This window comes from Astatotilapia calliptera, chromosome 20 (assembly GCF_964374335.1).
Source record: "Astatotilapia calliptera chromosome 20, fAstCal68.1, whole genome shotgun sequence".
NCBI lineage: Eukaryota > Metazoa > Chordata > Actinopteri > Cichliformes > Cichlidae > Astatotilapia > Astatotilapia calliptera.
Genome location: NC_137441.1, coordinates 18,512,818 through 18,538,352, shown reverse-complemented (window position 1 = coordinate 18,538,352; position 25,535 = coordinate 18,512,818). Strand labels below are relative to the sequence as shown.

Genomic DNA, 25,535 nt, shown 5'->3' with positions numbered 1-25,535 from the left:
CCGTCAGACATTCATCACAGATTCATTCTATTAGTATCAGTGGTCATGCACCAGTGTCTTTCTCTCTGACAAAGAAAGTGACACCACTAATTAGGAATGGGAAGTTAAATAAATCCTTATGTAAAGAATAAGATTTCATTATTATTTTCTAAAGGGAGTAGGCAATTTACTTAAAAAATAGTGGCCTCTTTAGGAAGCAGGAAATGTAGTAATGTGGCAGAAAATAATATATTGCTGTTCACATAAGAAAAATAAAGAAAGAATACCTTTATTAGAATTGGAAGAAAAAATTACAAGTCCATTAAATCATTAGAAGCTGCCTATGTTGCCTCAGACTAGGACAAAGTGCCCTGGTCAGTCTTTGTGGAAATGGTGCACAGTGGCACTGCTTCAGGATATTACACTGCATAATTCACCACTAATACAAAGTGATATAAATAAAATTGAATTGAATTGAATTGATATTCTCGTGCATTCCGGTGAAGTGGCTCAATGAAATCCAATGCCAATATGCTCAGATGAGACCTCCATGCAAGGTATTTTCCAAAGGCACTTCTGGGATAGCCGCCTGGTTCCCACATTCTCCCTGATGCCTGGCCAATAAAAATGGGCCATGAGCTGTTCCAGAGTTTTGTCATATTTCCCTGCCATGAGGTTATGATAAGCTATCTTGAAAATAATTTCTCTGCAGCTCTTTGTGACCAACAGCTGGCTGCATTTCTCTTCCATGCAAGTTTCACAACTCACTCGATACAGTCTGCCTCTAATCAACACAAAATGCAGGTTGGTCAGCGCTATGTGGAGTAAATTATTGGAGTAGGCGGGGCCTCCCGAGAAGATGCTGTCTCCTCCTCCCCAGAGTCAGCTTCAGACAACCTCACGTTACCTGACTGTAGTACAAACACTCCACCTTCCTGTGGGTTGTGAACACATCTGCACATTCCAGCCAATCTGTTCCCAGAATGAAGGGATGCGTCAGATGTGACCTAACCACCATCTTGACTCTGTGTGCACCTGTATTTAATCTTTAGCAGTACTGTGGGATATTTGTGTATGTCCCCATGCACACACCTCCTCATCAGACCGACATCTTCCACTGCTCCCTCCGATCCTGGCAGTAATGCCAGTGAGAAACCAGCCCTAGCAACCAGACTCTTCAACATCCTTGTCTGGTGCTTGGACTGGTCCTGCAGCTAGTCCAACTGTCAGTGATGCACCATTGCCTGCTCCTGACACATGATTGCCACCAGTTAGGCCACAATCCGAGCCAGTGTCTTGACTTGTTGAGTTAGTCACTGGTCTGACTGACGTGACCATGACAATAAAAATATAGAAAAAGCATGGCAAAACACATGAAAACATTGCCATTTTAGCATAACTCTGTCGTACTTACTCACTTGCTCTCAACCGTTGCCTTCACTGCTGTGACACTGTGCTTGAGATGACTGACTCCAATAATAACTTTAATATCACTGAAGAGAGCAGAGTTGCTGTTTTCGGAAATTTAGAATTCTTCAGATTGTGCAAACTGTTCAAGAGTTATGGCAGTTTAAAAATAAGCAAAAACCTGTTGGTGGGAACTGGTTATAAGCGTTAATGGGTTAACAACATCATTGACGCCGAAGAAGACATCTAGGGTGTACGTCTTGTGTTCTGCTCTTTTCTACAACGTTCATTGTGTGCAATGCAGACAGTGCCCTGCCGAGCTGAATAGGACAGAGGAGGGGGTGTCAAGAGAGGTGGGACTAAAAGAGATTAAAGTTCCCCTGGTTTACCTCTCATTACATCAGAGAGAAAGTAAAAGCGTAAAAGGGTTTAATATCGAGTCTTATATGTTAAAAGTGATACAGAGTGCTAAAAATAGAGTTTACCTATATGAGAGAAGTGGTATTAAGTATGTTGTAATTGTTAAACACAGAATCATAATTTATAAGTGATTTTGCTAATAGTTAATCTTTTTTAATTCTTAATAACAATCAGAATGTAATCAGGTATAAGTTTAACCAATATAACAAATAAGAAAATAAAAACTATGAAATGATTCTACTAACACGTCTCTCACTGAGATTCCATATGGAGTGACTTATTTGTGCAAAGATGGCCTTGGAGGCTGTGAGAGTGTGTAAGAAGGAAAATTGAGAATACCAGGACTGACAAACACAGAGTTGTGTTTGTCAGTCTTTTATTTCTGTAAAGAGAAAAAGCGAGAAAAAATATTTGTGTGTAACCGAGTTGAAAAGAAATCATATTAGAGTGGATATTCATGTGATTGAGACAACGATAAATCCTGTTGAAGTAAAATAGCATAAACTAAACTAAAGACATGACAGAAAGTATATTCATATTTGATTTAATGTTCATATGTAGTGAAATTATGTACAACAAAGACAAGAAGATGTGATGAGGGAGGGGAAAGATGAGGACCAGGTATACCAAGTATAAAAGTTTTGTGCAGAAGAGATAAGTTGTTCATTGCTTTGTCTCCTGCGAGACGAGCACTACAGATAATTGGATCTAAGATTTTACAGTTGGAAGTTTAAGCAGAGATACCAGAAGGATCAACCACTGCCAAACTGTGGACTTTTTCTCTGCTCATTAGATTCAAGAGGATTTGAATTTCCAGGGGATGCTTGTTGGAGTATATCAACACAGAACACAGAGATAAGTGCATCTTCAGGCCAGGGTGTGCCTTTTCTTTCATTAGTCTCTCTCCTCTCAAGATCATTATTAAAATCAGCATTAACTCAACGCAGGTCAAAGAGATAAGTAGAATTCAATCGATTTGATTTTGTGATCAATATTATTTGCTTTGCTTTTGCTTTTACCATTACTGTTTATGAAACAGTAATGGTAAAGACATGCATATCACTCAAAGAATCCTTACAGGTTACTCTAACCTTAAAATGAACGGATCCTTGGGCCCACTTTTTCAGACCACTAAATTTTACCCAGTTAATAAAGATTTAGAGGAGAGCTGGTAATAATGGGTGTGACTGAGAGGAGATTTGAGCAGAATGCCATTCTGACAAGCACGCCTTCAGAGGAAGCAGGATCAACATCTGCAAGGTGGAGTAGCAGTTGGAGCTAGGCAAGTCTCCTCCATGGCTCCATCCAAGCTCTGCATAGCCTAATCAGAGATTAGTACTTTTTAAACAGAAAAGAACCTTTATATATTGGGAAGGCCCGGTTGGGATCCAACAAAAGTAAACATGTTGCCTCAGAGCTGCAGCCACAATGTATTGATTGAAGATTCAAGAAGTTTATTGTCATGTACACCGCAAAACACAAGTGGTTACACAGCACAATTAAATTCTTACTTTGCAGGTTCCCTTCACACGACTAAAAGAAAGTAATAATAAATAAAATAGTAAAACAGTGCTTTGTAGATCTTGTAGCTTATATGTGGGTGTAAACTTGCAACACTATCACAGTGATAATATATGCAGAGTATGCAATATAAAGGTGTATATGTTGATATATGTATAAAAATTGCAAATTTACAGGCTAATATTAATGTACAGAATTGCTATTTTACAGGTTAGGTGTAAGTACAGCTGTATTATGCTGTGTATAAGTGTGTGTGTGTGTGGGGGGGGGGGGGGGGGTCTGTTTAGGTCAAAAGTGTGATTTCAGAGTATCATTATTTATTTAACAAAACCTAAGCCAAAATGCAGAAGCAATGTGTTAAAAACTAAGAACACTCTGTGATTGAAAAACCTTTAGATTTGCTTACTATTTGCTTGGTCGTAGCCTTCAGTTTTAATTATTATAGAAATGTTACAGATGTTACAGTCATAAAAAAGGGATGGATGTCTACCAACTGGAAGGCTGGTGAATCGATCCGTTGTCCTTGTGTCAAAGTATCCTCAGTTGCTCTCGATGTGAATGTTAGATAGACGTGCTTGCATATAGATCAAAGATCTGTATGAATGTCTTTCAGGGGAAGGGACTGACAAAAAACCCTTTCATATCAGAAGAGAGACGTAGCTGACAGAGAGCAAACACCTGAGCGAATCATCACAGTGTGATTGGATGAGTGAGACTTGTGGTGAGAAAGCATTTTGAGTGCTCAAAATTGAGTAGAAAAGTACCTCTCAACTTACCATTTAGCAGACTGTTAGAAATGTCTCTAAATGGCAAATCTATTGTCGTCTCTCCCTATTTCTGCAATAAAAGGACGATGGAAACTGGTAAACAAACCTTCCCTCCTACTATGGAATAAACACCTGAGCACAAGTATGGGAAACAATACAATACATAATCCAGCTTTTTTCATTCAGAATTAAAGTGACAACTATCCTTTTTTACTGGTTCTCCCAACCATACACACACACATTTCAGCACGTTTTGTACTTTCCACTTAGCTCAATCTGTTGGGCTGTCTCTAGTTTAGACATTCGTTTGACAATTTGAGGAAAAGGTTACATTTGTAGTACACAAACAGAAATGCAAGAAAAATCTTTTGAATTTAGTTAGTTTAAGGAGGAGTACGTTGGAGTTTAGTGAATTCAGAGCTGACTAAAGTTGACTTCACAGGCTTGAAATGTATCACTGTAAATGATTCGATTTGTATACTGTACATATATTTTTCATCTTATGAGTTTTCCTTTACAGTGTCTGTGTTCTACAAAAATACCTCCAGTAAAATCCAGCATCATGAGAAATGGTTTGGAGAATTATTTAATTCCTTTTTGAGATAAATAAATCTTGTCCTCGAGTAAAATATTTATGCAGCAGTAACTTTATTTCAAATGCAGAAATATTTTTCAAATAAATAATTAGTCTGAAAATATTCAGACCTGGATGAAGGAATTACTATTTCAGAATCCATTAGTTTGGCTTTGAGGCATACTGTATGGTAATGTGGACCACGACCATAAATATTAATTTACTCAGTTCGTTGATGTCATGTCGTCCTTAGGTTTCAGTTTTTCTTGGGTCTGATAGGGTCTGGCTTTCCCACATGTGACAGCTGGAGTGTTCCACATTTAGGCATGCCCTGAAAAGACAGACAGACACACACACACACACACACACACACACACACACACACACACACACACACACACACACACACACACACACACACACACACACACATCAAGAAACACTCATAAAACCTTTTTTTAAAGCCAGCAACCTAGAAGATGTGCGAGTTGTGTATCAGAAATGGCAAAGAGGTTGTTCAAACCCTTTGCAGGAAACAGATGGTGGCATTACTATTGCTCTTGCAACTGACTTCGTCCAACACTCTGGAATCTCAGTACTCCTACTGTCATCTTCCTTTACTTGTTTATGGAACCGGCAGTACCAGCTGGAGATTCTGGAAATTCACTGGAGTGACGGGAGTGAGAGTTCAGAATTATTAGGCAAATGAGTATTTTGTCCACATCATCCTCTTCATGCATGTTGTCTTACTCCAAGCTGTATAGGCTCGAAAGCCTACCACCAATTAAGCATATTAGGTGATGTGCATCTCTGTAATGAGAAGGGGTGTGGTCTAATGACATCAACACCCTATATCAGGTGTGCATAATTATTAGGCAACGTCCTTTCCTTTGGCAAAATGGGTCAAAAGAAGGACTTGACAGGCTCAGAAAAGTCAAAAATAGTGAGATATCTTGCAGAGGGATGCAGCAGTCTCAAAATTGCAATGCTTCTGAAGCGTGATCATCGAACAATCAAGCGTTTCATTCAAAATAGTCAACAGGGTCGCAAGAAGCGTGTGGAAAAACCAAGGCGCAAAATAACTGCCCATGAACTGAGAAAAGTCAAGCGTGCAGCTGCCAAGATGCCACTTGCCACCAGTTTGGCCATATTTCAGAGCTGCAACATCACTGGAGTGCCCAAAAGCACAAGGTGTGCAATACTCAGAGACATGGCCAAGGTAAGAAAGGCTGAAAGACGACCACCACTGAACAAGACACACAAGCTGAAACGTCAAGACTGGGCCAAGAAATATCTCAAGACTGGTTTTTCTAAGGTTTTATGGACTGATGAAATGAGAGTGAGTCTTGATGGGCCAGATGGATGGGCCCGTGGCTGGATTGGTAAAGGGCAGAGAGCTCCAGTCCGACTCAGACGCCAGCAAGGTGGAGATGGAGTACTGGTTTGGGCTGGTATCATCAAAGATGAGCTTGTGGGGCCTTTTTGGGTTGAGGATGGAGTCAAGCTCAACTCCCAGTCCTACTGCCAGTTTCTGGAAGACACCTTCTTCAAGCAGTGATACAGGAAGAAGTCTGCATCCTTCAAGAAAAACATGATTTTCATGCAGGACAATGCTCCATCACACGCGTCCAAGTACTCCACAGCGTGGCTGGCAAGAAAGGGTATAAAAGAAGAAAAACTAATGACATGGCCACCTTGTTCACCTGATCTGAACCCCATTGAGAACCTGCGGTCCATCATCAAATGTGAGATTTACAAGGAGGGAAAACAGTACACCTCTCTGAACAGTGTCTGGGAGGCTGTGGTTGCTGCTGCACGCAATGTTGATGGTGAACAGATCAAAACACTGACAGAATCCATGGATGGCAGGCTTTTGAGTGTCCTTGCAAAGAAAGGTGGCTATATTGGTCGCTGATTTGTTTTTGTTTTGTTTTTGAATGTCAGAAATGTATATTTGTGAATGTGGAGATGTTATATTGGTTTCACTGGTAAAAATAAATAATTGAAATGGGTATATATTTGTTTTTTGTTAAGTTGCCTAATAATTATGCACAGTAATAGTCACCTGAACACACAGATATCCCCCTAAAATAGCTAAAACTAAAAACAAACTAAAAACTACTTTGGCAATATGGCGGCACACACTGTTGCAGCGGCTTACGGCTCTCCGTCTCAGTACTCCTTTTTTTTGTTTAGTTTGCTTAGTTTGTATGTCTTTCTTATTTTTTTCTGCATTATCGGCTCTACTTTCAAAGTTTGCTACATCCGCCAGAGCCTCATAGACATCGGTGACCAGCATCAAACATCCGTTTCACTGGACTTTCTTCACACGCACAACATCCCAGATCACATAGCGAGACCACCAGGCTCCCCGTGGATTGTTATCGGGACTAGGCGGAGGCGCAGACGGAGGGAGAGGAAGCAAAAGCGGGGCCGTAGGTCCGGCATTATGCTAAGGCTAAAAAACAAACCACACAAGCCACCCCTGCCGAGCCTCTATCTCTCCAACGCCAGATCCCTCGTGCAAAAAACGGATGACCTGGAATTACAACCCACCACAAAGACTGTTACAACCTGGCCGGAAAATGCTCTCTCCAAACTACAGGACTGCTTCACAGAGACAGACTGGGACATATTTGAACACCAGGACCTAGAAACATTCACAGGATCAGTACTGGACTACATCAAGTTCTGTACTGCAAATGTGACAGTGGACAAAAGCATTCGGGTTTTCCCAAATCAAAAACCCTGGATGACCAGCGAGGTCCGCTCACTCCTCAAAGCCCGTGATGCCGCCTTCAGGTCAGGTGACAGAGCTCTGTACAGGGCTGCTCGAGCTGACCTGAAAAGGGGGATTAAAAAAGCCAAGTCAGACCACAAAAGGAACATCGAGTCCCACCTGTCCAGCAACAACACACAAGAGGTGTGGCAGGGAATGTAAGACATCATCAACCACAGAGGCAGCACTGCAAAAACAGAAAACCCGAGTGGGCAACTGGCAGAGGAAATAAACAGCTTCTTCGCCCGCTTTGAAACACCACAACAGCAACACTCATCTGCTTCAGCCCTGCTCCCATCCTCATCCTCACCTGGTTCCTGCACCGCTCCACTCACTGTAACAGAGCACGAGGTCAGACGTGTCCTCCTAGCAGTGAACCCCAGGAAGGCGGCCGGTCCAGATGGAGTACCTGGCAAGGTACTAAGAGCATGCGCACACCAGCTCACCCTCATCTTCACCAGACTCTTCAACCTCTCACTGGATCAGGCAGCCATCCCATCCTGTCTAAAATCAGCCACAATCATCCCAGTGCCGAAGAAGTCTCACATCTCCATCTCTCACATCTCCAGCCTGAATGATTACCGCCCTGTGCTTTGAGAGACTAGTCCTTCAGCACATCAAGGATTACCTCTCCCCAGAATTCGACCCCCACCAGTTTGCATACCGTGCAAACAGATCCACAGAAGACGCCATCGCCACAGCCCTCCACGCTGTGCTGAGTCACCTAGAGCAGCGGCAAAGCTACGTCCGAATGCTCTTTGTGGACTACAGCTCAGCCTTTAATACAATAATCCCGGACATCCTCATCACCAAACTGGTCACTCTTGGCCTCCCTCCTCTCACATGTGCCCGGAAAAAGGATTTCCTCACAAACCGGCCCCAGACTGTAAGACTCGGCCGTCATCTCTCTTCCACTCGCACACTGAGCACTGGCTCCCCACAGGGCTGTGTGCTGAGCCCCCTCTTGTATTCTCTCTACACCCACGACTGCAGTTCGACCCACAACAACACTCTCATCATCAAGTTTGCTGATGACACCACGGTAGTCGGACTCATCTCGAAGGGAGACGAGGCAGAGTACAGAGAGGAAGTCCTGAAGCTGGCAGCCTGGTGTTCAGAAAACAACCTGGCACTGAACACTAAGAAAACCAAAGAGCTCATTGTTGACTTCAGGAGACACAGCACCGACTTGGCCCCCCTCTACATCAACGGGGAGTGTGTGGAGAGGGTCCACACTTTCCGGTTCCTTGGTGTCCTCATCTCTGCTGACATCTCCTGGACAGGAAACATCTCAGCGGTCATCAAGAAGGCCCAACAGCGGCTGCACTTCCTGAGAGTCCTCAGGAAGTACAAGCTGAACTCCAACCTGCTGCTGACCTTCTACCGCTCGTCCATTGAGAGCCTGCTAACCTACTGCATCACTGTATGGTACGGCAGCTGCACCAAAGCAGATAGAGTGAGGCTTCAGAGTGTGGTCAAGACAGCACAAAAGATCATCGGCTGCCCTCTCCCCTCCCTGATGGACATTTATTCCTCCCGCTGCCTCACCAGAGCAGCAAACATTATCAAGGACAGCTCCCACCCTGGCTTCAACATGTTCAGCCTGCTTCCCTCAGGGAAGCGCTACAGGTGCATCAACACAAAAAACCCACAGACTCAAAAACAGTTTCTTCCCCAAAGCGATAACCACCCTGAATTGACACATGCACAGATAACACAGCCCCCCCCACTTCCCACTTCCTCTATGGACCACCACTGTGCAATACCAATTCTATGTGCAATAACTCAACTGTATATACATAACACTATTTATTACATATTACTTACGTCTTGTATATTGTACATTATATATATATATATATGTTAATACTGTCCATATGTACATAGCGCTGCAGAACTGTACCCCCCCCCCCAGCATGTTTACACTGAGTAGGAGATGCTCTGTATCTCATTGTACAACTGTATAGTGACAATAAAGGCATTCTATTCTATTCTAGTCTATTCCAAAAACATTCAGCTTTGATATTAATGAGTTTTTTGGGTTCATTGAGAACATGGTTGTTGTTCAATAATAAAATTGTTCCTCAAAAATACAACTTGCCCAATAATTCTGCACTCCCTGTAGAAGGACTGACGGTCTTGTGAGTAAAGACCAATAAAAAAGCCAACTAAAAGAGGAAAACAAAGACCCTCTTGATCTTTTGAGTTTGAGGTAAACCTATTTTGTTGACTCGATTGCAGGAAAAGGACTGCTATAACTGTCATGGTCCTGAGTCGGTGACCCAGTGTTTTTGGTTTTTGTACTTTTACTTTTGATAGTTTTATGTATTATGACTGTTGTGTTTTGGTTTCCCTGGGTTTAGTTGTGTTCCCTCTGTTTGATGTCATCCTTGCCTGTGTATCCCCTTTTGTGTAGTAAGGTCTCTGTTAGGGATGGGTACCGGTATGACATAAACGGTAGTAACCAGATCGAAAAGCAGCAAACATTTCGGTGCTTCATTTCGGTGCTTTTTTTTCCTGAGATGCCATACACTTTGGATTCTAGCCAATCATTTTACCTTTGCGAGTATAGGCGGGCCCAGGTACGTACGTTCTTTTAGAGCAGAGCTACAGATTAAAAATGCCCAAAGCGAAGCGGTCAAAGTCTGGCTGTACTTCACAGCAAAAGATGCAAACTCAGCAGCCTGCAACAAGTGCTTTAAGGTGATACTGTGCAAAGGAGGTAACACCTCGAATCTGATGAAACACCTGGCGACGCATAGCGTTTTTTTAAAAGCCGAGAAATGCACCGTATTTGATAGCTTGCTGCGAGACCTCACACCGAGCACATCTACTGCGGGTGGGTTGCCTGTTATCGGACCCAGAGTTAGCATCATCCCCCAAGAACCCGAAGAGGAGAGTCCTGGCCCCTAGCCCTGCCAGTGTAGCAGAAATGATGACGGATGATGATGGCAGCAGCAGCCGTTCTTCTCTGTGTGAGTAGCTTAATGTTGTTCGTGTGTAATTTACGTTGAGTAGGCTAACCACGTTATTACATTAATGCATGTAAAGTGAACTAGCAAATATCATCATAGCTACATGCGGCTGTCTTCTTGTTTAATGGCAGATACTCCCTTCTCCCTGGCCAAAAAGGCTAAAATGACCAAAGAAAAAGTGGAAAACAGTTAAACATGAGAGGTTTTTGGACAAAGTTGGTGTTTTTTTCCATTGTTTAAGCACTGCTTCCAGCCAAGAGTGATACCATATATGCCCTATAGCTGCAGGGGATAACCCTTTTTACAAAAAACAGCTGAACATGAGAGGTTTTTGGACAAAGTTTGTGTTCTTGATTCTTTAAGCACCGGTTCGAGCACCGTTTAAGTACCGGCACCGTTTCAAAAGTACCGGTTTGGTACTGGTATCAGATAAAGCCTAAACGATAGCCATCCCTAGTCTCTGTGTTCGCCCGCGTCTCTGAGTCTGTGTCCTTGCGTGTGTATGTGTTTCCTGTCTTACTTTGAAGGTCCGTGTCTGATCTCAGTGTGTTCAGTTTACTTTCCCCCTGTCTCATCATGTCTGATTACTCCCAGCTGTGCACTCCTTTTGTGTCTCATTCCCTTGTTATCCTTCTGTGTATTTAAACCTCATGTCTACCTCTGTTAGTTGCTGGTTCGTCTGCGTTATTCCGCTCCATCATTCTGTGTATTTCCCTGTGACTACCTGCATCTCTGTTTCTGGTTAGTTTCTGTTAGTTTTTCCCAGTTTAGGTTTTCTTAGTTTCATGCTCACCCTTGCCATCTCTGTTTGTATCTACATTTGATTAATAAACTCACTTGCACCAGAGCTGCCGCATCTTGGGTCCTTAATAATTCACATATGGCTTGCCCGTGACAGTAAAACAAACTGATTTGTTTATATCTGTGAAGAATGAGATGTAAAATTGAACACTGAAAACTTAAAGTGGAGTTTAGATTTCCTGAGTTGGAAAGGTTCTTGTAAGTCAGGGGTTTGGGTTATTTGACATATTCTTTGAATATATTTTTGTGATTCTTGTTGAAGCTTGTGTTTATTGCTTTTATGCAGCATTTTTGTTTTATTCAGTGTTCAAGGGTTCACTGTATATTCATTTTGCTTACATCCTTTGTCCATAAGTTTAAGGGGCTGGAGGAAACACAGAGGCTAAAAAATACAATCTTAAATGTCTGGAGAAAATCAACCAAAAATACCTACCATGACACAAGCCCCCCTTCTCTTTGTCTTTAGTAGTTTTCCATTACTCTCCTTTTAGTTTATTTTCTAAGAGCCTTTCTCTTGTTTTCATATTTTGTTTTACTTCCAGTCTTTGTATTTTTCTCTTCTTTTTTTATTGATTGTAACATGTTGTAACAGTTGATGCATACAACTAAGCATGCTGGTATGTTTTCCTCCTTTGTGGAGGAAAACCGAGACTGAGATTGTGTGCTAGATAAAATCGAATGTGATTAACAGTTTCGCACATATAAATAGTCGTTCATTTTTGGATAACTTTTTTATGGGTAAGAAATTCTTAGCTTACTTTTTTTTCTCAAATGAAAGAGAATTTGCTTTTCAGGCTTAAAATGTTTTCCTTTTTATTACAGTGGTGGAGTCTATAGTCATTTCAGTCCATTTATTAGATGCCACCATGCGGGCTATAATGATAAAACATTTACTTTCTGAGCAAAGTCGTTGGAAATAGCTCAGACAAACTATCTTAATCTGTAGTTGTGGCTCATAAGAAATTATACTGTACTTGTATGGTATTCATTTTGTTCCTAATTGTTTCTTCTTTCCTTTCTCTGCACATTTTTAAATGTATTTAACCACTATGTGTTTCCCCTCACAGCATGTGTTACAGGCTTCTTCAAGGCTGCTCAGGGAGACCACAAATGTTTACAGTGTCCCATTAACAGCCGGACCACCAGCGAGGGAGCAACTAACTGTGTCTGTCGCAATGGCTACTATCGCACTGAATCTGACCCTCCACAGATGCCTTGTACCAGTATGTATACCAGGGGCGGAGCGTGGGGGTGGCTTACTGGGCTTAAGCCCGGGTCTTTTTGTCAGAAGCCCGGGGTCTTTTGGAGTATAATTTGTATAAAACAAAAAGTGCAAGCAATATTCGAAGCGCATAGTGCACACTGTGGGAATTTACGACTGTGCGTGAATCCCCCCTGATATTGGTATGATCCGAGCTCAGGCACTAAGACTGAGCGAGAGGGCGGGGCAGCTGCTACCTGTGAGTGTGCTGTTGGAGAAACGGAGCCAGCCATACTAAGGAGAGCTTAAGTTTGACCAGGTACCAAAGCAAATCATTCGTACCGTACAAATAATGTAAATATGACGGTGTATCACGAAAGATTGATATCAAACTGATCACTTGACCAATATTACGTTACTTGCTGTTCAAGTGAATCAACAAATGGTGAAATGAAAAGCCGAACAAATGCTATTTTTTTAGAGAGTCTTAGCTTACGTGTGTTTATTTCATATTTTCAGTTCTTACCCTCCCCGACTAAATCGGTTTCAGTTATGTACTGAAATATAAGAATGGACATTAGAGGCTTCTTTCAAAGAAAAAACTCAGGTAAATGTTATTTTATATATTGTGCTTTGTATGTTGTTCAGTATATTTCTATGCAAACCAAGAGGGATTTCAGTACACAGCAGGATATTCACATTTGTAACCAGATATTTACATACACTTTAAGGAGAAAACATTTTTACTGTACAACATCAATTTAAAGTAAACTTTTGTTTTAGATAAATATTGAAACATCTTTTGAATTAGTTAAATGTCAGAATAAAGAGAGACAGAGCTGTCTATTTTTTATCACTTTGATCAAAATTAGGAGTACATGTACACTAAGTTTATTGTTAATTAATAAGAAAACTCCAGACGATTCCATTCTGAACTGAAGAAGCTTCTGATAGGTTAGTAGAGCCCATGTGAGTAAATTGGTGGCACACCTGTGGATGCATATAAGGCAAAACACAGAGCCTGTTTCTGTGACATGGGAACATCAAGATGTCAACCAAAACACCAGGAAGAGAATCGTGGAGCTCCATAAGTGTGGCTCAGTTTGAATACAATTTGGTGCCATTTGCAATTAAGAAATACAGATAGTTTCTCTCTTTACTCTTGTTTACCAAAAGTATCACCGTATCATAGGTGCTCATGTATCTTGTACCCAGTGTTGGGAAGGTTACTTTTAAAATGTATTCCATTACAGAATATAGAATACATGCCCTAAAATGTATTCTGTAACGTATTCCGTTACATTACTCAATGAGAGTAACGTATTCTGAATACTTTGGATTACTTAACATATTATCATGCATTTCACAACTACGTGAATGTACTATTGCTGTGTGATTTATTACTGTTACTGAAGGTCCGCGGCTCCGAACCGTAGTAAAGGGACCTCTGAATAATACGGGTTCGTGTCGGGCTCCTAGGCGAAAAATAGCTTTACTTTGTTGTGTGGGTCAACTCTGCTTGCGAGAGACAGAGAGAGGCGTTGACAGGCTGCTCCAACGGAACTTATTGTTTCGGAAAACACAAACAAAGCGTACAGAGTTTTAATAGCGTACTTACAACTAGGCTCGTCAGGCACTCTTCTTGGCTGCAGTGGTTATTATTATATTTACATGCTTCCAGTTCCCGTTTTCTCCCACCTCGCACTCACAGACACATAACGAGTATGGCAGTCCATTCTCCCTGCAGCACGGGCTACACTGCCCATGATGCTACATTCTGCATTATGCTTATTAGCTTAGCACAACAACAACAACAACAAAAAGGCGCTCTCTCACCCAGGAAACACGCAGAGCGAGAGCGTCACCCTGTAACCATGGCAACTGCAACGCTGCCGCCTGGAACTACTGTCAAACAAAACCGAAACAGTCCTGACCCGCCACAATATGAAACAGGAAAGTACCGCCGTGTAATCCATTTATTTCAACAAAGTAACTGTATTCTAAATACCACCTTTTTAAACGGTACCTGTAACGGAATACAGTTACTCATATTTTGTATTTTAAATACGTAACGGCGGTACATGTATTCCGTTACTCCCCAACACTGCTTGTACCTTGTGTTTCTTTTTTGGTTTGCTATTTTTCAAATTCTACATTTATGCAGGCTTGTTTGCTAAATAATTATATACACTTTTCTCAATCTAAATAGTGGACTTTGGTAGAATTAAAAAAACAAGTGTAGTGCAGGTATATGATGATTTTTAGTGCTACTATCATCTAGTTCTGATTCTGGTTCTGTCTTGGTTAATTCCTCAGTAGTCCTGATTTTGAACTGTTGTAGTCCTGTTTTAATTCAGGATCAGTTCTGGGTCTGGTTGAATTGGGGTTTAGTCCTCGTGTCTTGATACAGCCCCGACTTTGATATCAGTTTTGGCCAGGGTGTACCCGGCCTCGAGCCGTGTGACAACTGAGACTGACTCCAGCTGGGATGAGAGGAAACAGAAGAGGAAAAATGAAATGAAGCTGTTCCATGTGAACAAAGTTGCGAAAAAATGATTATTCATAACCTACACTAGATTATTTGACAAATTAAAGCTGCTCTATGTATACATTGAGTTGTGTGTAATTACATCTTCTCATTAATTTAGAAGTAATTAATTATTAAAAAAGAGGAAGGGATGCCTGATTTTAGAAGCTGACATGTTGCCCTGCTATCTTGAATATAGTGGTTGAGATGGAAATAGTCCATATGTATGTAGCTAGAGATCAGCCACATACGTTGTTTTTAATATGAAGATCACAAATAACTCTCTGAAACTATATATGACCATTTGATATTTGTGTGTGTGGGCAGCCATCTACTATGAACAGTTAGGGATGAGGGTACGAAGACAAAATGAAAAAAAAAATCAAATAATTTCTTATTTCAGATCTTTGGCCAAATATTCTTCAATCATGTTAATATATAGTGTGTACAGAAATGTTTTTATACACAAAGAGTAGTAGAGACATGCCAACTGGCTGTGACTATTATGGGGAAATGCAAAGCAGCTGGCCACTAAATGTGATCATAAATGTGTTTTTCCTGCACCAGCCACAATAGCTAGGATTTTGCACTTGAATTGGGAGGAGTAAGAAAACTGAATTCAATTGACTACAATCTGCAATCTACTCACATCCAGTGGTGAGATTTTACACACTATACCTTTAAAATATGTCATTAGAATTAGGAATGTAATGTACAAGTAGTAGATTAATAGAAATTAATTAATTACATATTTGTAATGGATAGTAAGTCAAGAAGTGCATAGGAGGATTCCCATTAGCTACAACCGTGCAGCAGCTATCTTCCAGCAAACATTACCACAGAAAATGTAGACCTCATGTGAGATAGCTCATGTCAGGCCTAGAGCAATTTTGCCTTTTGAGTCTCTTTGTGGGCTTTTTGTGGGCAAGCCACAGTGTTCTTTCCCACTGAAAACCTTCATTGGGAACCTAATTTTATTTTTGAACAACACTACTCCACACCAATTATGTAATGTACCATGGGACAGATGTGGGCCCCACACTGTGGAGCCTAGGCTGGCCCAGGTCCCAGTACCAGCATGAAGTATGGCCCATATCACACTGGTGATATTTGGGCTGGGGGTTTGAAAGTTGTTATTGTGTTGGAGGATAGGAGAACTGTTTGAATGGTCCTCTGACATGTGACAAAAAGCATGATAGTCTAGGGTCTCTTATCTGTCTGCAAACCATTTTTATTTTGTTTGTTTTTTCTTTTCTTTTGTTTTGACCTTAAAAATACTGTAGCGAGATGCAGAGTATTCTTTTTTTTAATCCAAAGGTATAGACACCTTTTTGTGTGAATGTGTGCGTGAATGGGTGGATGACTGGATATGTAAAGCGCTTTGGGGTCCTAAGGGACTAGTAAAGGCGCTATATAAATACAGGCCATTTTTGGAGGGTCCCAAGCCAAGGTTTGCAGTGGGCAGTATCTGGAATTTTTAATTTTTCCATTAGAATGATGTTATTATTATTGCGTCCAAAGTGGTGAAAAAAGTTGCTGTGGGTTGAATAGGGATCATTGTGAATACGTAATTGATCTTTATGGTGTTAGTACATCCTAAAATTAAAAGTGGTTTTGTCATCCATCGGTTTAAGTCATCTTTTATTGTTTTCAATAGAGGAGTGAAACAGTGGAACAGCTCTGACAGTTTGGGGGAGAATTGTATGTCTAGGTATGTGATCATGCCAGTAGTAGGTGGTAGGTGAGGGATCTGTCATGTATAAGAATGGGTATCTCCATTTATTATTAAAGTGGTAGATTTATTCCAATTTATTGTATAATCAGAGATTTGGGAGTATGTATTAGTGATTTGGATTAGTTCTTTAACTGATTTATTGGGATTTTGTAGGAACCGGAGTACATCATCTGCATATAAACTTTTTTATATTTATGTGTTTATTGGTGTATTATTGGTGTGAATGCCTATGATGTTAACGTTCTGACGGATTGCTGCTGCTAATGGTTCAAAGAAAAGTGCAAATAATGAGGGTGAGAGTGGGCACCCTTGTCTTGTACCTCTGTGAAGTGTAAAATTTGTTGAGATTAAGTTGTTTGTTATAAGTGCTTTCTTCATAACAGCCATCCCTCAAGATTTTCTCCATTTAAAGCAATGCGTTATCAGGGATTGTAACATCTAGTCCTTTTACTGAATCGGAATTATGGCTACTTTGGTGGGATAGATGTAATAGGTTGAAATGTGTATTATTTGAAGAATGTCTGCCTTTAATGAATCCTGAATAGGGTGTTTGTTTGTCTTGAGAAGTATTTATAATAGTTCTGTATTCACATGGTATGGAATGAACTTGTTATTTTTTATTTCATCTACCATTTATTAATTATAATTATATAATATTACAATAATTATAATAACAAATAGACTTATAAAATCAAACAAATATCAGGCCCATTTATCCATACTGGAGAAATAAATACTATACCGGTTATATTAAGGGTGAAAACCAAAATTCCCCTATTTCCTCTGTGGGGGGTCTTTATCATATAAGCCTGGAAACTTGAGGGTACTGCACAGTATCTTTGCTGTTCCTAGGACTGCGCTCTTCTGGACAGAGATGTCTGATGTTGTTCGTGGGATCTGCTAGAGCCACTCGCCTAGACTTAAACCCCCGGAGAGCAGCCAAATGGCTTTTAGCTAGGCTTTAGCTTCAGCGAAGTGGAAGCTAAATTGGCTAGTCATTCATATGTAAATTAGGTTGTTACCTGGGAATTCTGGAGGGAGGGGAGTGGGGGTGTGTGGATGAGGGGGTGGGGGAGCTGCTAAAAACTTCCTTTTGTGTTCGTCTTGATGCATTCTCAATCATCCAGGGAAATAAATCTCCAAAAGTCACCAACTTGGAGTGTTTCAGTTTGCCATCTTAGGGAGAAATCAACACACATGGGTGTATGTCCTTTGTTGCTGAGATTTATTGATAAAAACAGTACAAAAAACCAACCATTTGTACACATATTTACAAATAATAATAAAAAGTGAGTGAGTACATTTCAACATTATACCAGTGGTCTGATTGATGCCACAATGGAGCAAATCGAGCAAAGACTGATAAGTTCGCTGCAATTTCCATCCTTGGCACAGTCAACAAGATTCGCAGGAAAATTCCTCAATCCACTAGACAGACAGATCGCAATGAATTCACCACTCAGGTATGTTGCAGGTCTTTTGTGGTTCTATGTTTATGTGTTTCATTGTGTGTAAAAGGGCTATGGAAATAACAATTTATCTTATTTCTTAGGTGTTTTCAGGAACACGGCAACTGGCCAGCGCCGTGTTCCTCTGCGGACAGTGTACTCCCGAACCATCTGGTCCATCACATCCACGCCACACTTTGTTTTGTTGTAAAGGGTGACAGTGTTTGGCTTCCTTTTGATAGTGTTATCAGTCTGAACCACGCTGTGCATGCTGCTAAGAATATAGACTGTCTTCTTCCGTTTGGCCACATACGCCGTCAGCGTGGCAGCAGAGGTTGAAAACACCTAAGAAATAAGATAAATGGATAGTACTGGATGGTACTTGGATTTTAGGTCGCAAGCCACCCAAAACTTGATCCCAAACTTGTCAGGTTTACTTGCAATATTCTGCAGGAAACAGCACCGAGTCTTTGATGGGAAAAGCTGTTCATCAACGGTGATATGTAGACCAGGGTTGTAGCACGTGATGCAGTTGGTGACAAATGATCCCCACACACTGGAAATTGCAGCGAACTTATCAGTCTTTGCTCGATTTGCTCCATTGTGGCATCAATCAGACCACTGGTACAATGTTGAAAATGCTGAAATGTACTCACTCACTTTTTATTATTATTTGTAAATATGTGTACAAATGGTTGGTTTTTTGTACTGTTTTTATCAATAAATCTCAGCAGTGTGTTGATTTCTCCCTAAGATGGCAAACTGAAACACTCCAAGTTGGTGACTTTTGGAGATTTATTTCCCTGGATGATTGAGAATGCATCAAGATGAAACACAAAAGGAAGTTCACAGTTTTTAGCAGCTCCCCCACCCCCTCAATCACACACCCCCACTCCCCTCCCTCTAGAATTCCCAGGTAACAACCTAATTTACATATGAATGACTAGCCAATTTAGCTTCCACTTGGCTGAAGCTAAAGCTTAGCTAAAAGCCTACCAGCCATTTGGCTGCTCTCCGGGTTTTAAAGGTAGAAAGGTGCCTGGCACAGCCTGGCAGTGCTACTGCTAGCTTGGCGGCCACTGAACTGAGTTCTCCAATTACCACTGGGACCACTGTTACCTTCACCCTCCACCCTCTCAAGCTGTTCTCTGAGCCCTTGGTACTACTCCAACTTCTTCCAGTTCCTTCTTCCTGATGTTGCTGTCATTCAGTATTGCTATATCTATCACTACGTCCATCTTCTGCTTGACTGCCACTACTATGTCCGGTTGGTTAGCCACCACCATTTTGTCGTTCTGTATCTGTAAGTCCCACAGGATCTCAGCTCAGTCATTCTCCACCACCATAGGGGGCGTCTCCCATTTTGACCTCGGGACTTCCAGGCCATACTTGGCACAGATGTTTCTGTATACTATGCTGGCCACTTGGTTATGGCATTCCATGTATGCCCTGCTAGCATCTTGAACCCTGCTGTTACACAGCAAATTCAAAAGTGTTAAATGTTTTGGTGTTAGTAGTCTTCTTGCAAAAGTAGAGTTAATTTTACTCTAAGTAGAGTCGCATTCTTTTAATGTAACTCTGAGGTGTAAAATGATAGTAGTTAAAATCGAGTGTTAAAAATGAGGGTTTCTATGTCAAATCTGGAGGTGTTACAATGGAAACATTAACTCTTGACCTCTTAACTCTGAACTCCTACAGGGGCTATGACACCAATAGAGTAAATTCACAGACTCCGCCCCCAGCACCATAGGCTCCAATCAAAGCTGAAGTGAAGCCGTTTCAGAACATTTTGCTCTACATATTTGAGTTGTTTGCCATGCTTGGTAAGTCATTTTTTCAAAGATTGTTTCAATTATTATTATTAGCTTTTACTTCTGTGGCTCTTTGGAGTTGAGACAAAGCTGTGTGAAAGGTATTGTTTGCGGGCAAATACTACAGCCTTGAAAAAAGCTTGCATGTGAATTTTCAGTCAAACTTTTGGTCAAATACACCTAAAACAATGTCTAGAATGTGAAATGTTGGTATAATGGTGCTACTTGAAGCCTGAAAACGATCTCTCATAAAAAAACAAACAAACTAGCAAACAGTAGTAGCAGATATCCTGACTGGGTTCTACGTTATCATTTAGATCCCTCCAGAGTTTTGTGCACACGGTTTAGGTAAAAATGAAAAAGGTTGAGGTTTTACATTTAGTTCAGTATTACCTGTTGCCGGTGTCCTTGTCTTTTGGGAAAATACTTTACACAAGTAATGGCTCAAAAAGGATTCTTTCTTTTTTTTACTGTGCTGCAATTGATTACTGGATTATTTGTGCCATTAATTAGTGTCAACTAATTTTTATTCATTCTCCACATAGGATATGCTTGTGAAGATGGAATATGGGGGAGAGCAGAAGTGTGCTGAAGTTCCACAAAGTGATGAATGAAGGACATGCATATTGTGTTGAAGATATAAGTGATGATAATGCTGTTATTTGCATTTACCAGCTCACCTATGTCAGACCTTTTGATAAACAAAATTCTAATGAAAGTGAGAACATGTACACTGTTACATTTTTCAGAAAATGTTTTGAAATTGTGGTGCACAGTTCAGAATAAATGTTTTTCAAAAACAATTGCATCTTTTTAGTAAATGTTTATTTCCAAAAGAAATTTCTAGAAGTTCAGAACAGTAAAATTCCCGCTTTTTAGAATTAATTAGAAGATAACTCTTACGTAGTTAAACTAAAATACTCTTTGAGAGTTAATATATATAAACTCTTAACACCTAGTTAGCATTAGTAAGTGTTAAATTATCAACTCCAGACAGATTTGGTGTTTAACACTAAATCAGAGTTAACATACCAACTCTCCAAAAAGAGTTAAATTAACACTCTCTGGTGTGGACCCATATAGACACTTTAATAGTGTTGAAATCAAATCTGACAGTGTTAATTTGGACATGCTGGATTTGCTGTGTATGTGCTGGATTGTCTCAGGGGCATCTTTACACAGCCTGCACCTAGAGTCTTGCCTGTTGTGATAGACCCCAGCCTCAATGGATCTTGTGCTCAGAGCCTGTTCCTGTGCTGCCATGATTAGTGCCTCTATGCTGTCTTTCAGTCCAGCTTTGTCCAGCCACTGGTGGGATTTCTGGATGTCAGCCACTTCCTCTATCTGCCGGTGATACATACCATTCAGGGACCTGTCCTTCCATAATGGTTCCTCCTCTTTCTTGGGTTTCTGCTGCCTGAGGTATTCACTGAGCATGCATGGTCAGGAGCTTCCTGGTCTTGATGTCAGTGGCTTCTATCTCCTCCTTTGGCCAGCAGGTTACCTGATCAGAGGCAGGGCGTAGGTGTTGATAGCCCGGATTTTGTTCTTACCCTTCAGCTGACTCCTCAGGACTTGCCTGACCCTCTGCAGGTATTTGGTGGTTGCAGCTTTTCTAGCGACCCCTTCATGGTTCCCATTTAACTGTGGGATCCCCAGATACTTGCAGCTGTCCTCACTGTCTACAATGTTGCCTTCTGGTAGTTGTTCCCCTCAGTTCTGACTATCTTCCCTCATTTTGTTATCATCCAACTACACCTCTTCAGACTATACGACATTCCAATGTATTTGCTGTATATCCTGGTGGTGCAGGTCAGTGAATCAATGTCTCATGCACTCTTGGTAAATAGTTTGATGTCATCTATGTAGAGGATGTGCCTGATGATTGCTCCGTTCTGTAGTCATTATCCATATCCAGTCTTGTGAGTGATCTCACTGAGGAGGTTCAGGCCTATGCAAAATAGCAGTGGGAGCAGTGCATCCCCTTGGTAGATCCCGCACTTGATTGAGTTTCTGATGAAGGCTCTTAGGGTCCTGTTGATCTTGTATAGTTCTAGGCATTCCAGAATCCAGGTGTGGGGCATCGAGTCATAGGTCTTCTTGTAATCAATCCAAGCAGTGCACAGGTTGGTCAGCCTAGTCTTGCAGTCTCAGCTGACTGCTCAGTCTACCAGTAGCTGATGTTTTGCACCTCTGGTATTCTTGCCAAAGAGATGAGTTGGGCCTGGAGGTGCCAAATTCCACCATTTTGGCCTCCCTCACTTGTGATGATGCAGGGTTGATGAGCTCCTAGACCGATTAGGCACTGCTTGGATTTGACCAAGGGCTACTGGCAGATTCCCTTGACTCCAGATTCCAAATAGAAAATGGCCTTCTCTACTCAGGATGGTTTGTACCAATTTGTCACACTTCCATGGTAAATGGCCTGTATTTGTATAGCGCTTTACTAGTCCCTAAGGACCCCAAAGCGCATTACACATCCAGTCATCCACCCATTCACACACTGGTGATGGCAAGCTACATTGTAGCCACAGCCACCCTGGGGCGCACTGACAGAGGCGACGCTGCCAGACACTGGCGCCACCGGGCCCTCTGACCACCACCAGTAGGCAAAGGCATATACTGCAGCTGTATATGCTGCTGCCTTATCATCCATAGTGACACCTAGAAAGAGCATATGCAAAGATACAGTGTACCGTCTCACATGTGAGAAAGGACTGCTCACACACTGGAGTCAGAGCCATTGACTTCGACAATGACCTGGCAGGTGCGGTCAGGCATCAACAGGATAGAAGTGGTGGCGAAATGTCCTTCAGAGAGATCAAATGATAACTGGACTTTTGGAGAAGGGAATTCGATTAAAGTTAGGGCAATTTTACTGAAAGCACAAATGAAACAATGATAGAAGTGCTTGCAGTTTGGTGGCACTGGCCAGTCTAGCACCGCCTGCACTTTAGTGGGGTCTGGTTAGAGGCTGTCTTTTTCAACCATATATCAGAAGAAGGAACTGTGTCAACATGGAACTCACATTTTTCACTCTCACGGCATGTCTAATCACCGTCATATCTAATTTTTTTGTCAAAATAATGACTTGGAGAGAATAAGTATGAGTTATTACTGTAATTTTTCCATTGATCATAAGACTTGAAGAGTGGAATGCTTATGACAGAGGTGTTCAACTCCAGGGTTCAAGGGCTGGTGTCCTGCAGGTTTTAGATATCACCCTGGGTCAGCACACCTGAATCAAATGTTCATTACCAGGCCTCTGGAGAATTTCAGGACATGTCGAGGAGTTTAATTTAGTCATTTAAATCAGCTGTGTTGGATGAAGGCCACATCTAAAACCTGCAGGAGACTGGCCCTTGAGGCCTGGAGTTGGACACCCCTGGCTTATGAGTTTCACCCACCAGTACCCCTACCATTACTGGTGAGTGCGGCCCTTTTGGCCACACTCTGGTCCTCTAGTGTGATTTCCAATACCTTTATGAGCTGTCCTTATGTAATGACTGATGTGTCTACTCAGCTCTGTTGCTATGATGCCTGAGATGAGCTTCTATGTTGTGGAGAAACAGGTATTTGGCCAGTAGTTTGTAGGGCTCTTTTTATGATCAGGATTGTTCTGCCCTGTGTTAGCCGGTTTGGATTAGTACCTAGGAGGAGCCCTGTTATTTGTGCTATTTGTGAATTTCAGTTGTGGGTGGGTCTGCCCGTGTGCTATTTTTTCCTTGTAGTAGAGAGTACACCCTGGATGCATCTTAGCAGAACAGGTCATTCTCTTCTCTGATTTATCTCTTCAGCTTAGTTTCCAGAGCTGTGAGCCTTTGTTTGGCAGTTTCTAAATCCTAGGTTTTGAAAACACAATTTTACCTTATTTTCATCCAGGACCTCTATCTCATGAAACCCTTTTGCATCGATTGATATCCTTCTGGGCTTCTCTGATTTTGGCTTCCAGCTGCCCTCTCTGTGGAGAAGCTTTCTCTACCTGGATCCTTAATCTTATACCCAAGTGCTTCTAGGATTTCTGTGTCAGTCGTTTCAGTGATACTGGTAGTATGAAAGGTGCAAAGAGCAGTTTTTTTTCTACAATAATCTGATCTGATGGAGCATTGTCAATGTTCCATCACTTCATCAGTTCAATGTTCTCTCATCCCAAACGGTCATGGCAGATGGCTGCCCCTCCCTGAGCCTGGTTCTGAAGGAGGTTTCTGCCTATTAAAAGGGAGTTTTTTCTTCTCACTGTTGCCCAAGTGCTTGCTCAAAGGGGTTCATATGATTGTTTTTCTGTTTGTCTCTGTATGTATTATTGTAGGGTCTACCTTTGATTTGATTTGATTTGATATACCTTTATTAGTCCCACAAGGGGAAATTTCATAAGGCTGCCGACCTATTGCACGCAATGGCGGCGCCATCTTACCCTCCGACCATACATACATTACACAAAACATCACATGGGGAAGACAGGTCAGAGAGGTATAACAATGGAAAAATGCACCACATGAAAGATAAGGAGAAAAAAATAACTCCCCCCAAACTGAGCTCCAACAGGGAGATCAGTTTGTGAACAGAAAAAAACACCTCTGCACATAGCACATGAAAAAACTCTTAATACACCAAAGAAACACATGACAAGCAACAGGGGTGGGTAAAGGGTGAGAGACAGCCGATTTAGACAGTACATCCGGGCCTGCAGCCTGTGCGCTGGTCTCCTTGATCCACCGTCAGCATCGGAAGAGAATAAGCATCGAAGGCGTTTGGAAAGGAAGGGGGGGATGAGTGTGTGGATATCAGTGTATATGTATGTGTGTGCGTGTCCAGAGTTCAGCTGAGACAGTGTCCTTCGCTCTGCTAGGCTAAGTAAACAGTCTTCCAGCCAACCCAGGTGGCCTTCCATGGAATGGGAAGGAACAGACTAAACACAGTCGTTATCAGGGTGTTTTTGTTCGGCTCCAGCCTTGCGACCGCAGCTGGCGCCGAGAGGGTATCCGCATGAAGTGATGGTGCTTTTTACTTTAGTGCGAACAGCTCATATGAATTTCAAAGCAGTTCTATACCTTACAATATAAAGCGCCTTGAGGCAACTGGTGTTGTGATTTGGTGCTATATAAATAAAATAAAATTGAATTGAAATGGGGGTTCTCTGTGACAACACAAAGTAGTACATAATTGTGAAGTGGTATTAAAACGATACGTGGTTTTCAAAATTTCAAGCAAATTGAAAAGTATGGCATGCATTTGTATTCAGCCCCCTGTACTCTGATGCCCCTAAATAAAATCCAATGCAATCAGTTGGCTTCAGAAATCACCTAATTTGATAATTGAGTTCACCTGTGTGTAATTTTGTGTCATTACAAGTTATGAATATTATATTATAATTATATAACCTATAAATACACCCCACCCCCAAAAAACCCTCCGGAAAAAGATGCAGTACTGACGCCACCATCCAATAGACCAGGGCAAACACAAACAGAATTTGGGCAAGATAGGAAGGGTAGACCCTCCCCCCACCCAATGATACTGCAATCAATTTTGTAACAACCTGCAGGAGCATAACTGATTGAATGTTCTGCCAGAGTCTACATTGATCCCC

The 25,535-nt window shown here is 41.5% G+C and overlaps 1 protein-coding gene across 1 annotated transcript in view; it reads left to right on the top strand.

The window, feature by feature from the left end:
• Positions 1-25,535, top strand: part of LOC113012853 (ephrin type-B receptor 2-like) — an 81,636-nt gene that overhangs the window by 30,970 nt on the left and 25,131 nt on the right. Inside the window, exon 4 of the mRNA XM_026153243.2 lies at positions 12,291-12,446. Within this exon, the coding sequence (XP_026009028.2) occupies positions 12,291-12,446 (156 nt within the window). The remainder of the gene's footprint in view (positions 1-12,290; positions 12,447-25,535) is intronic.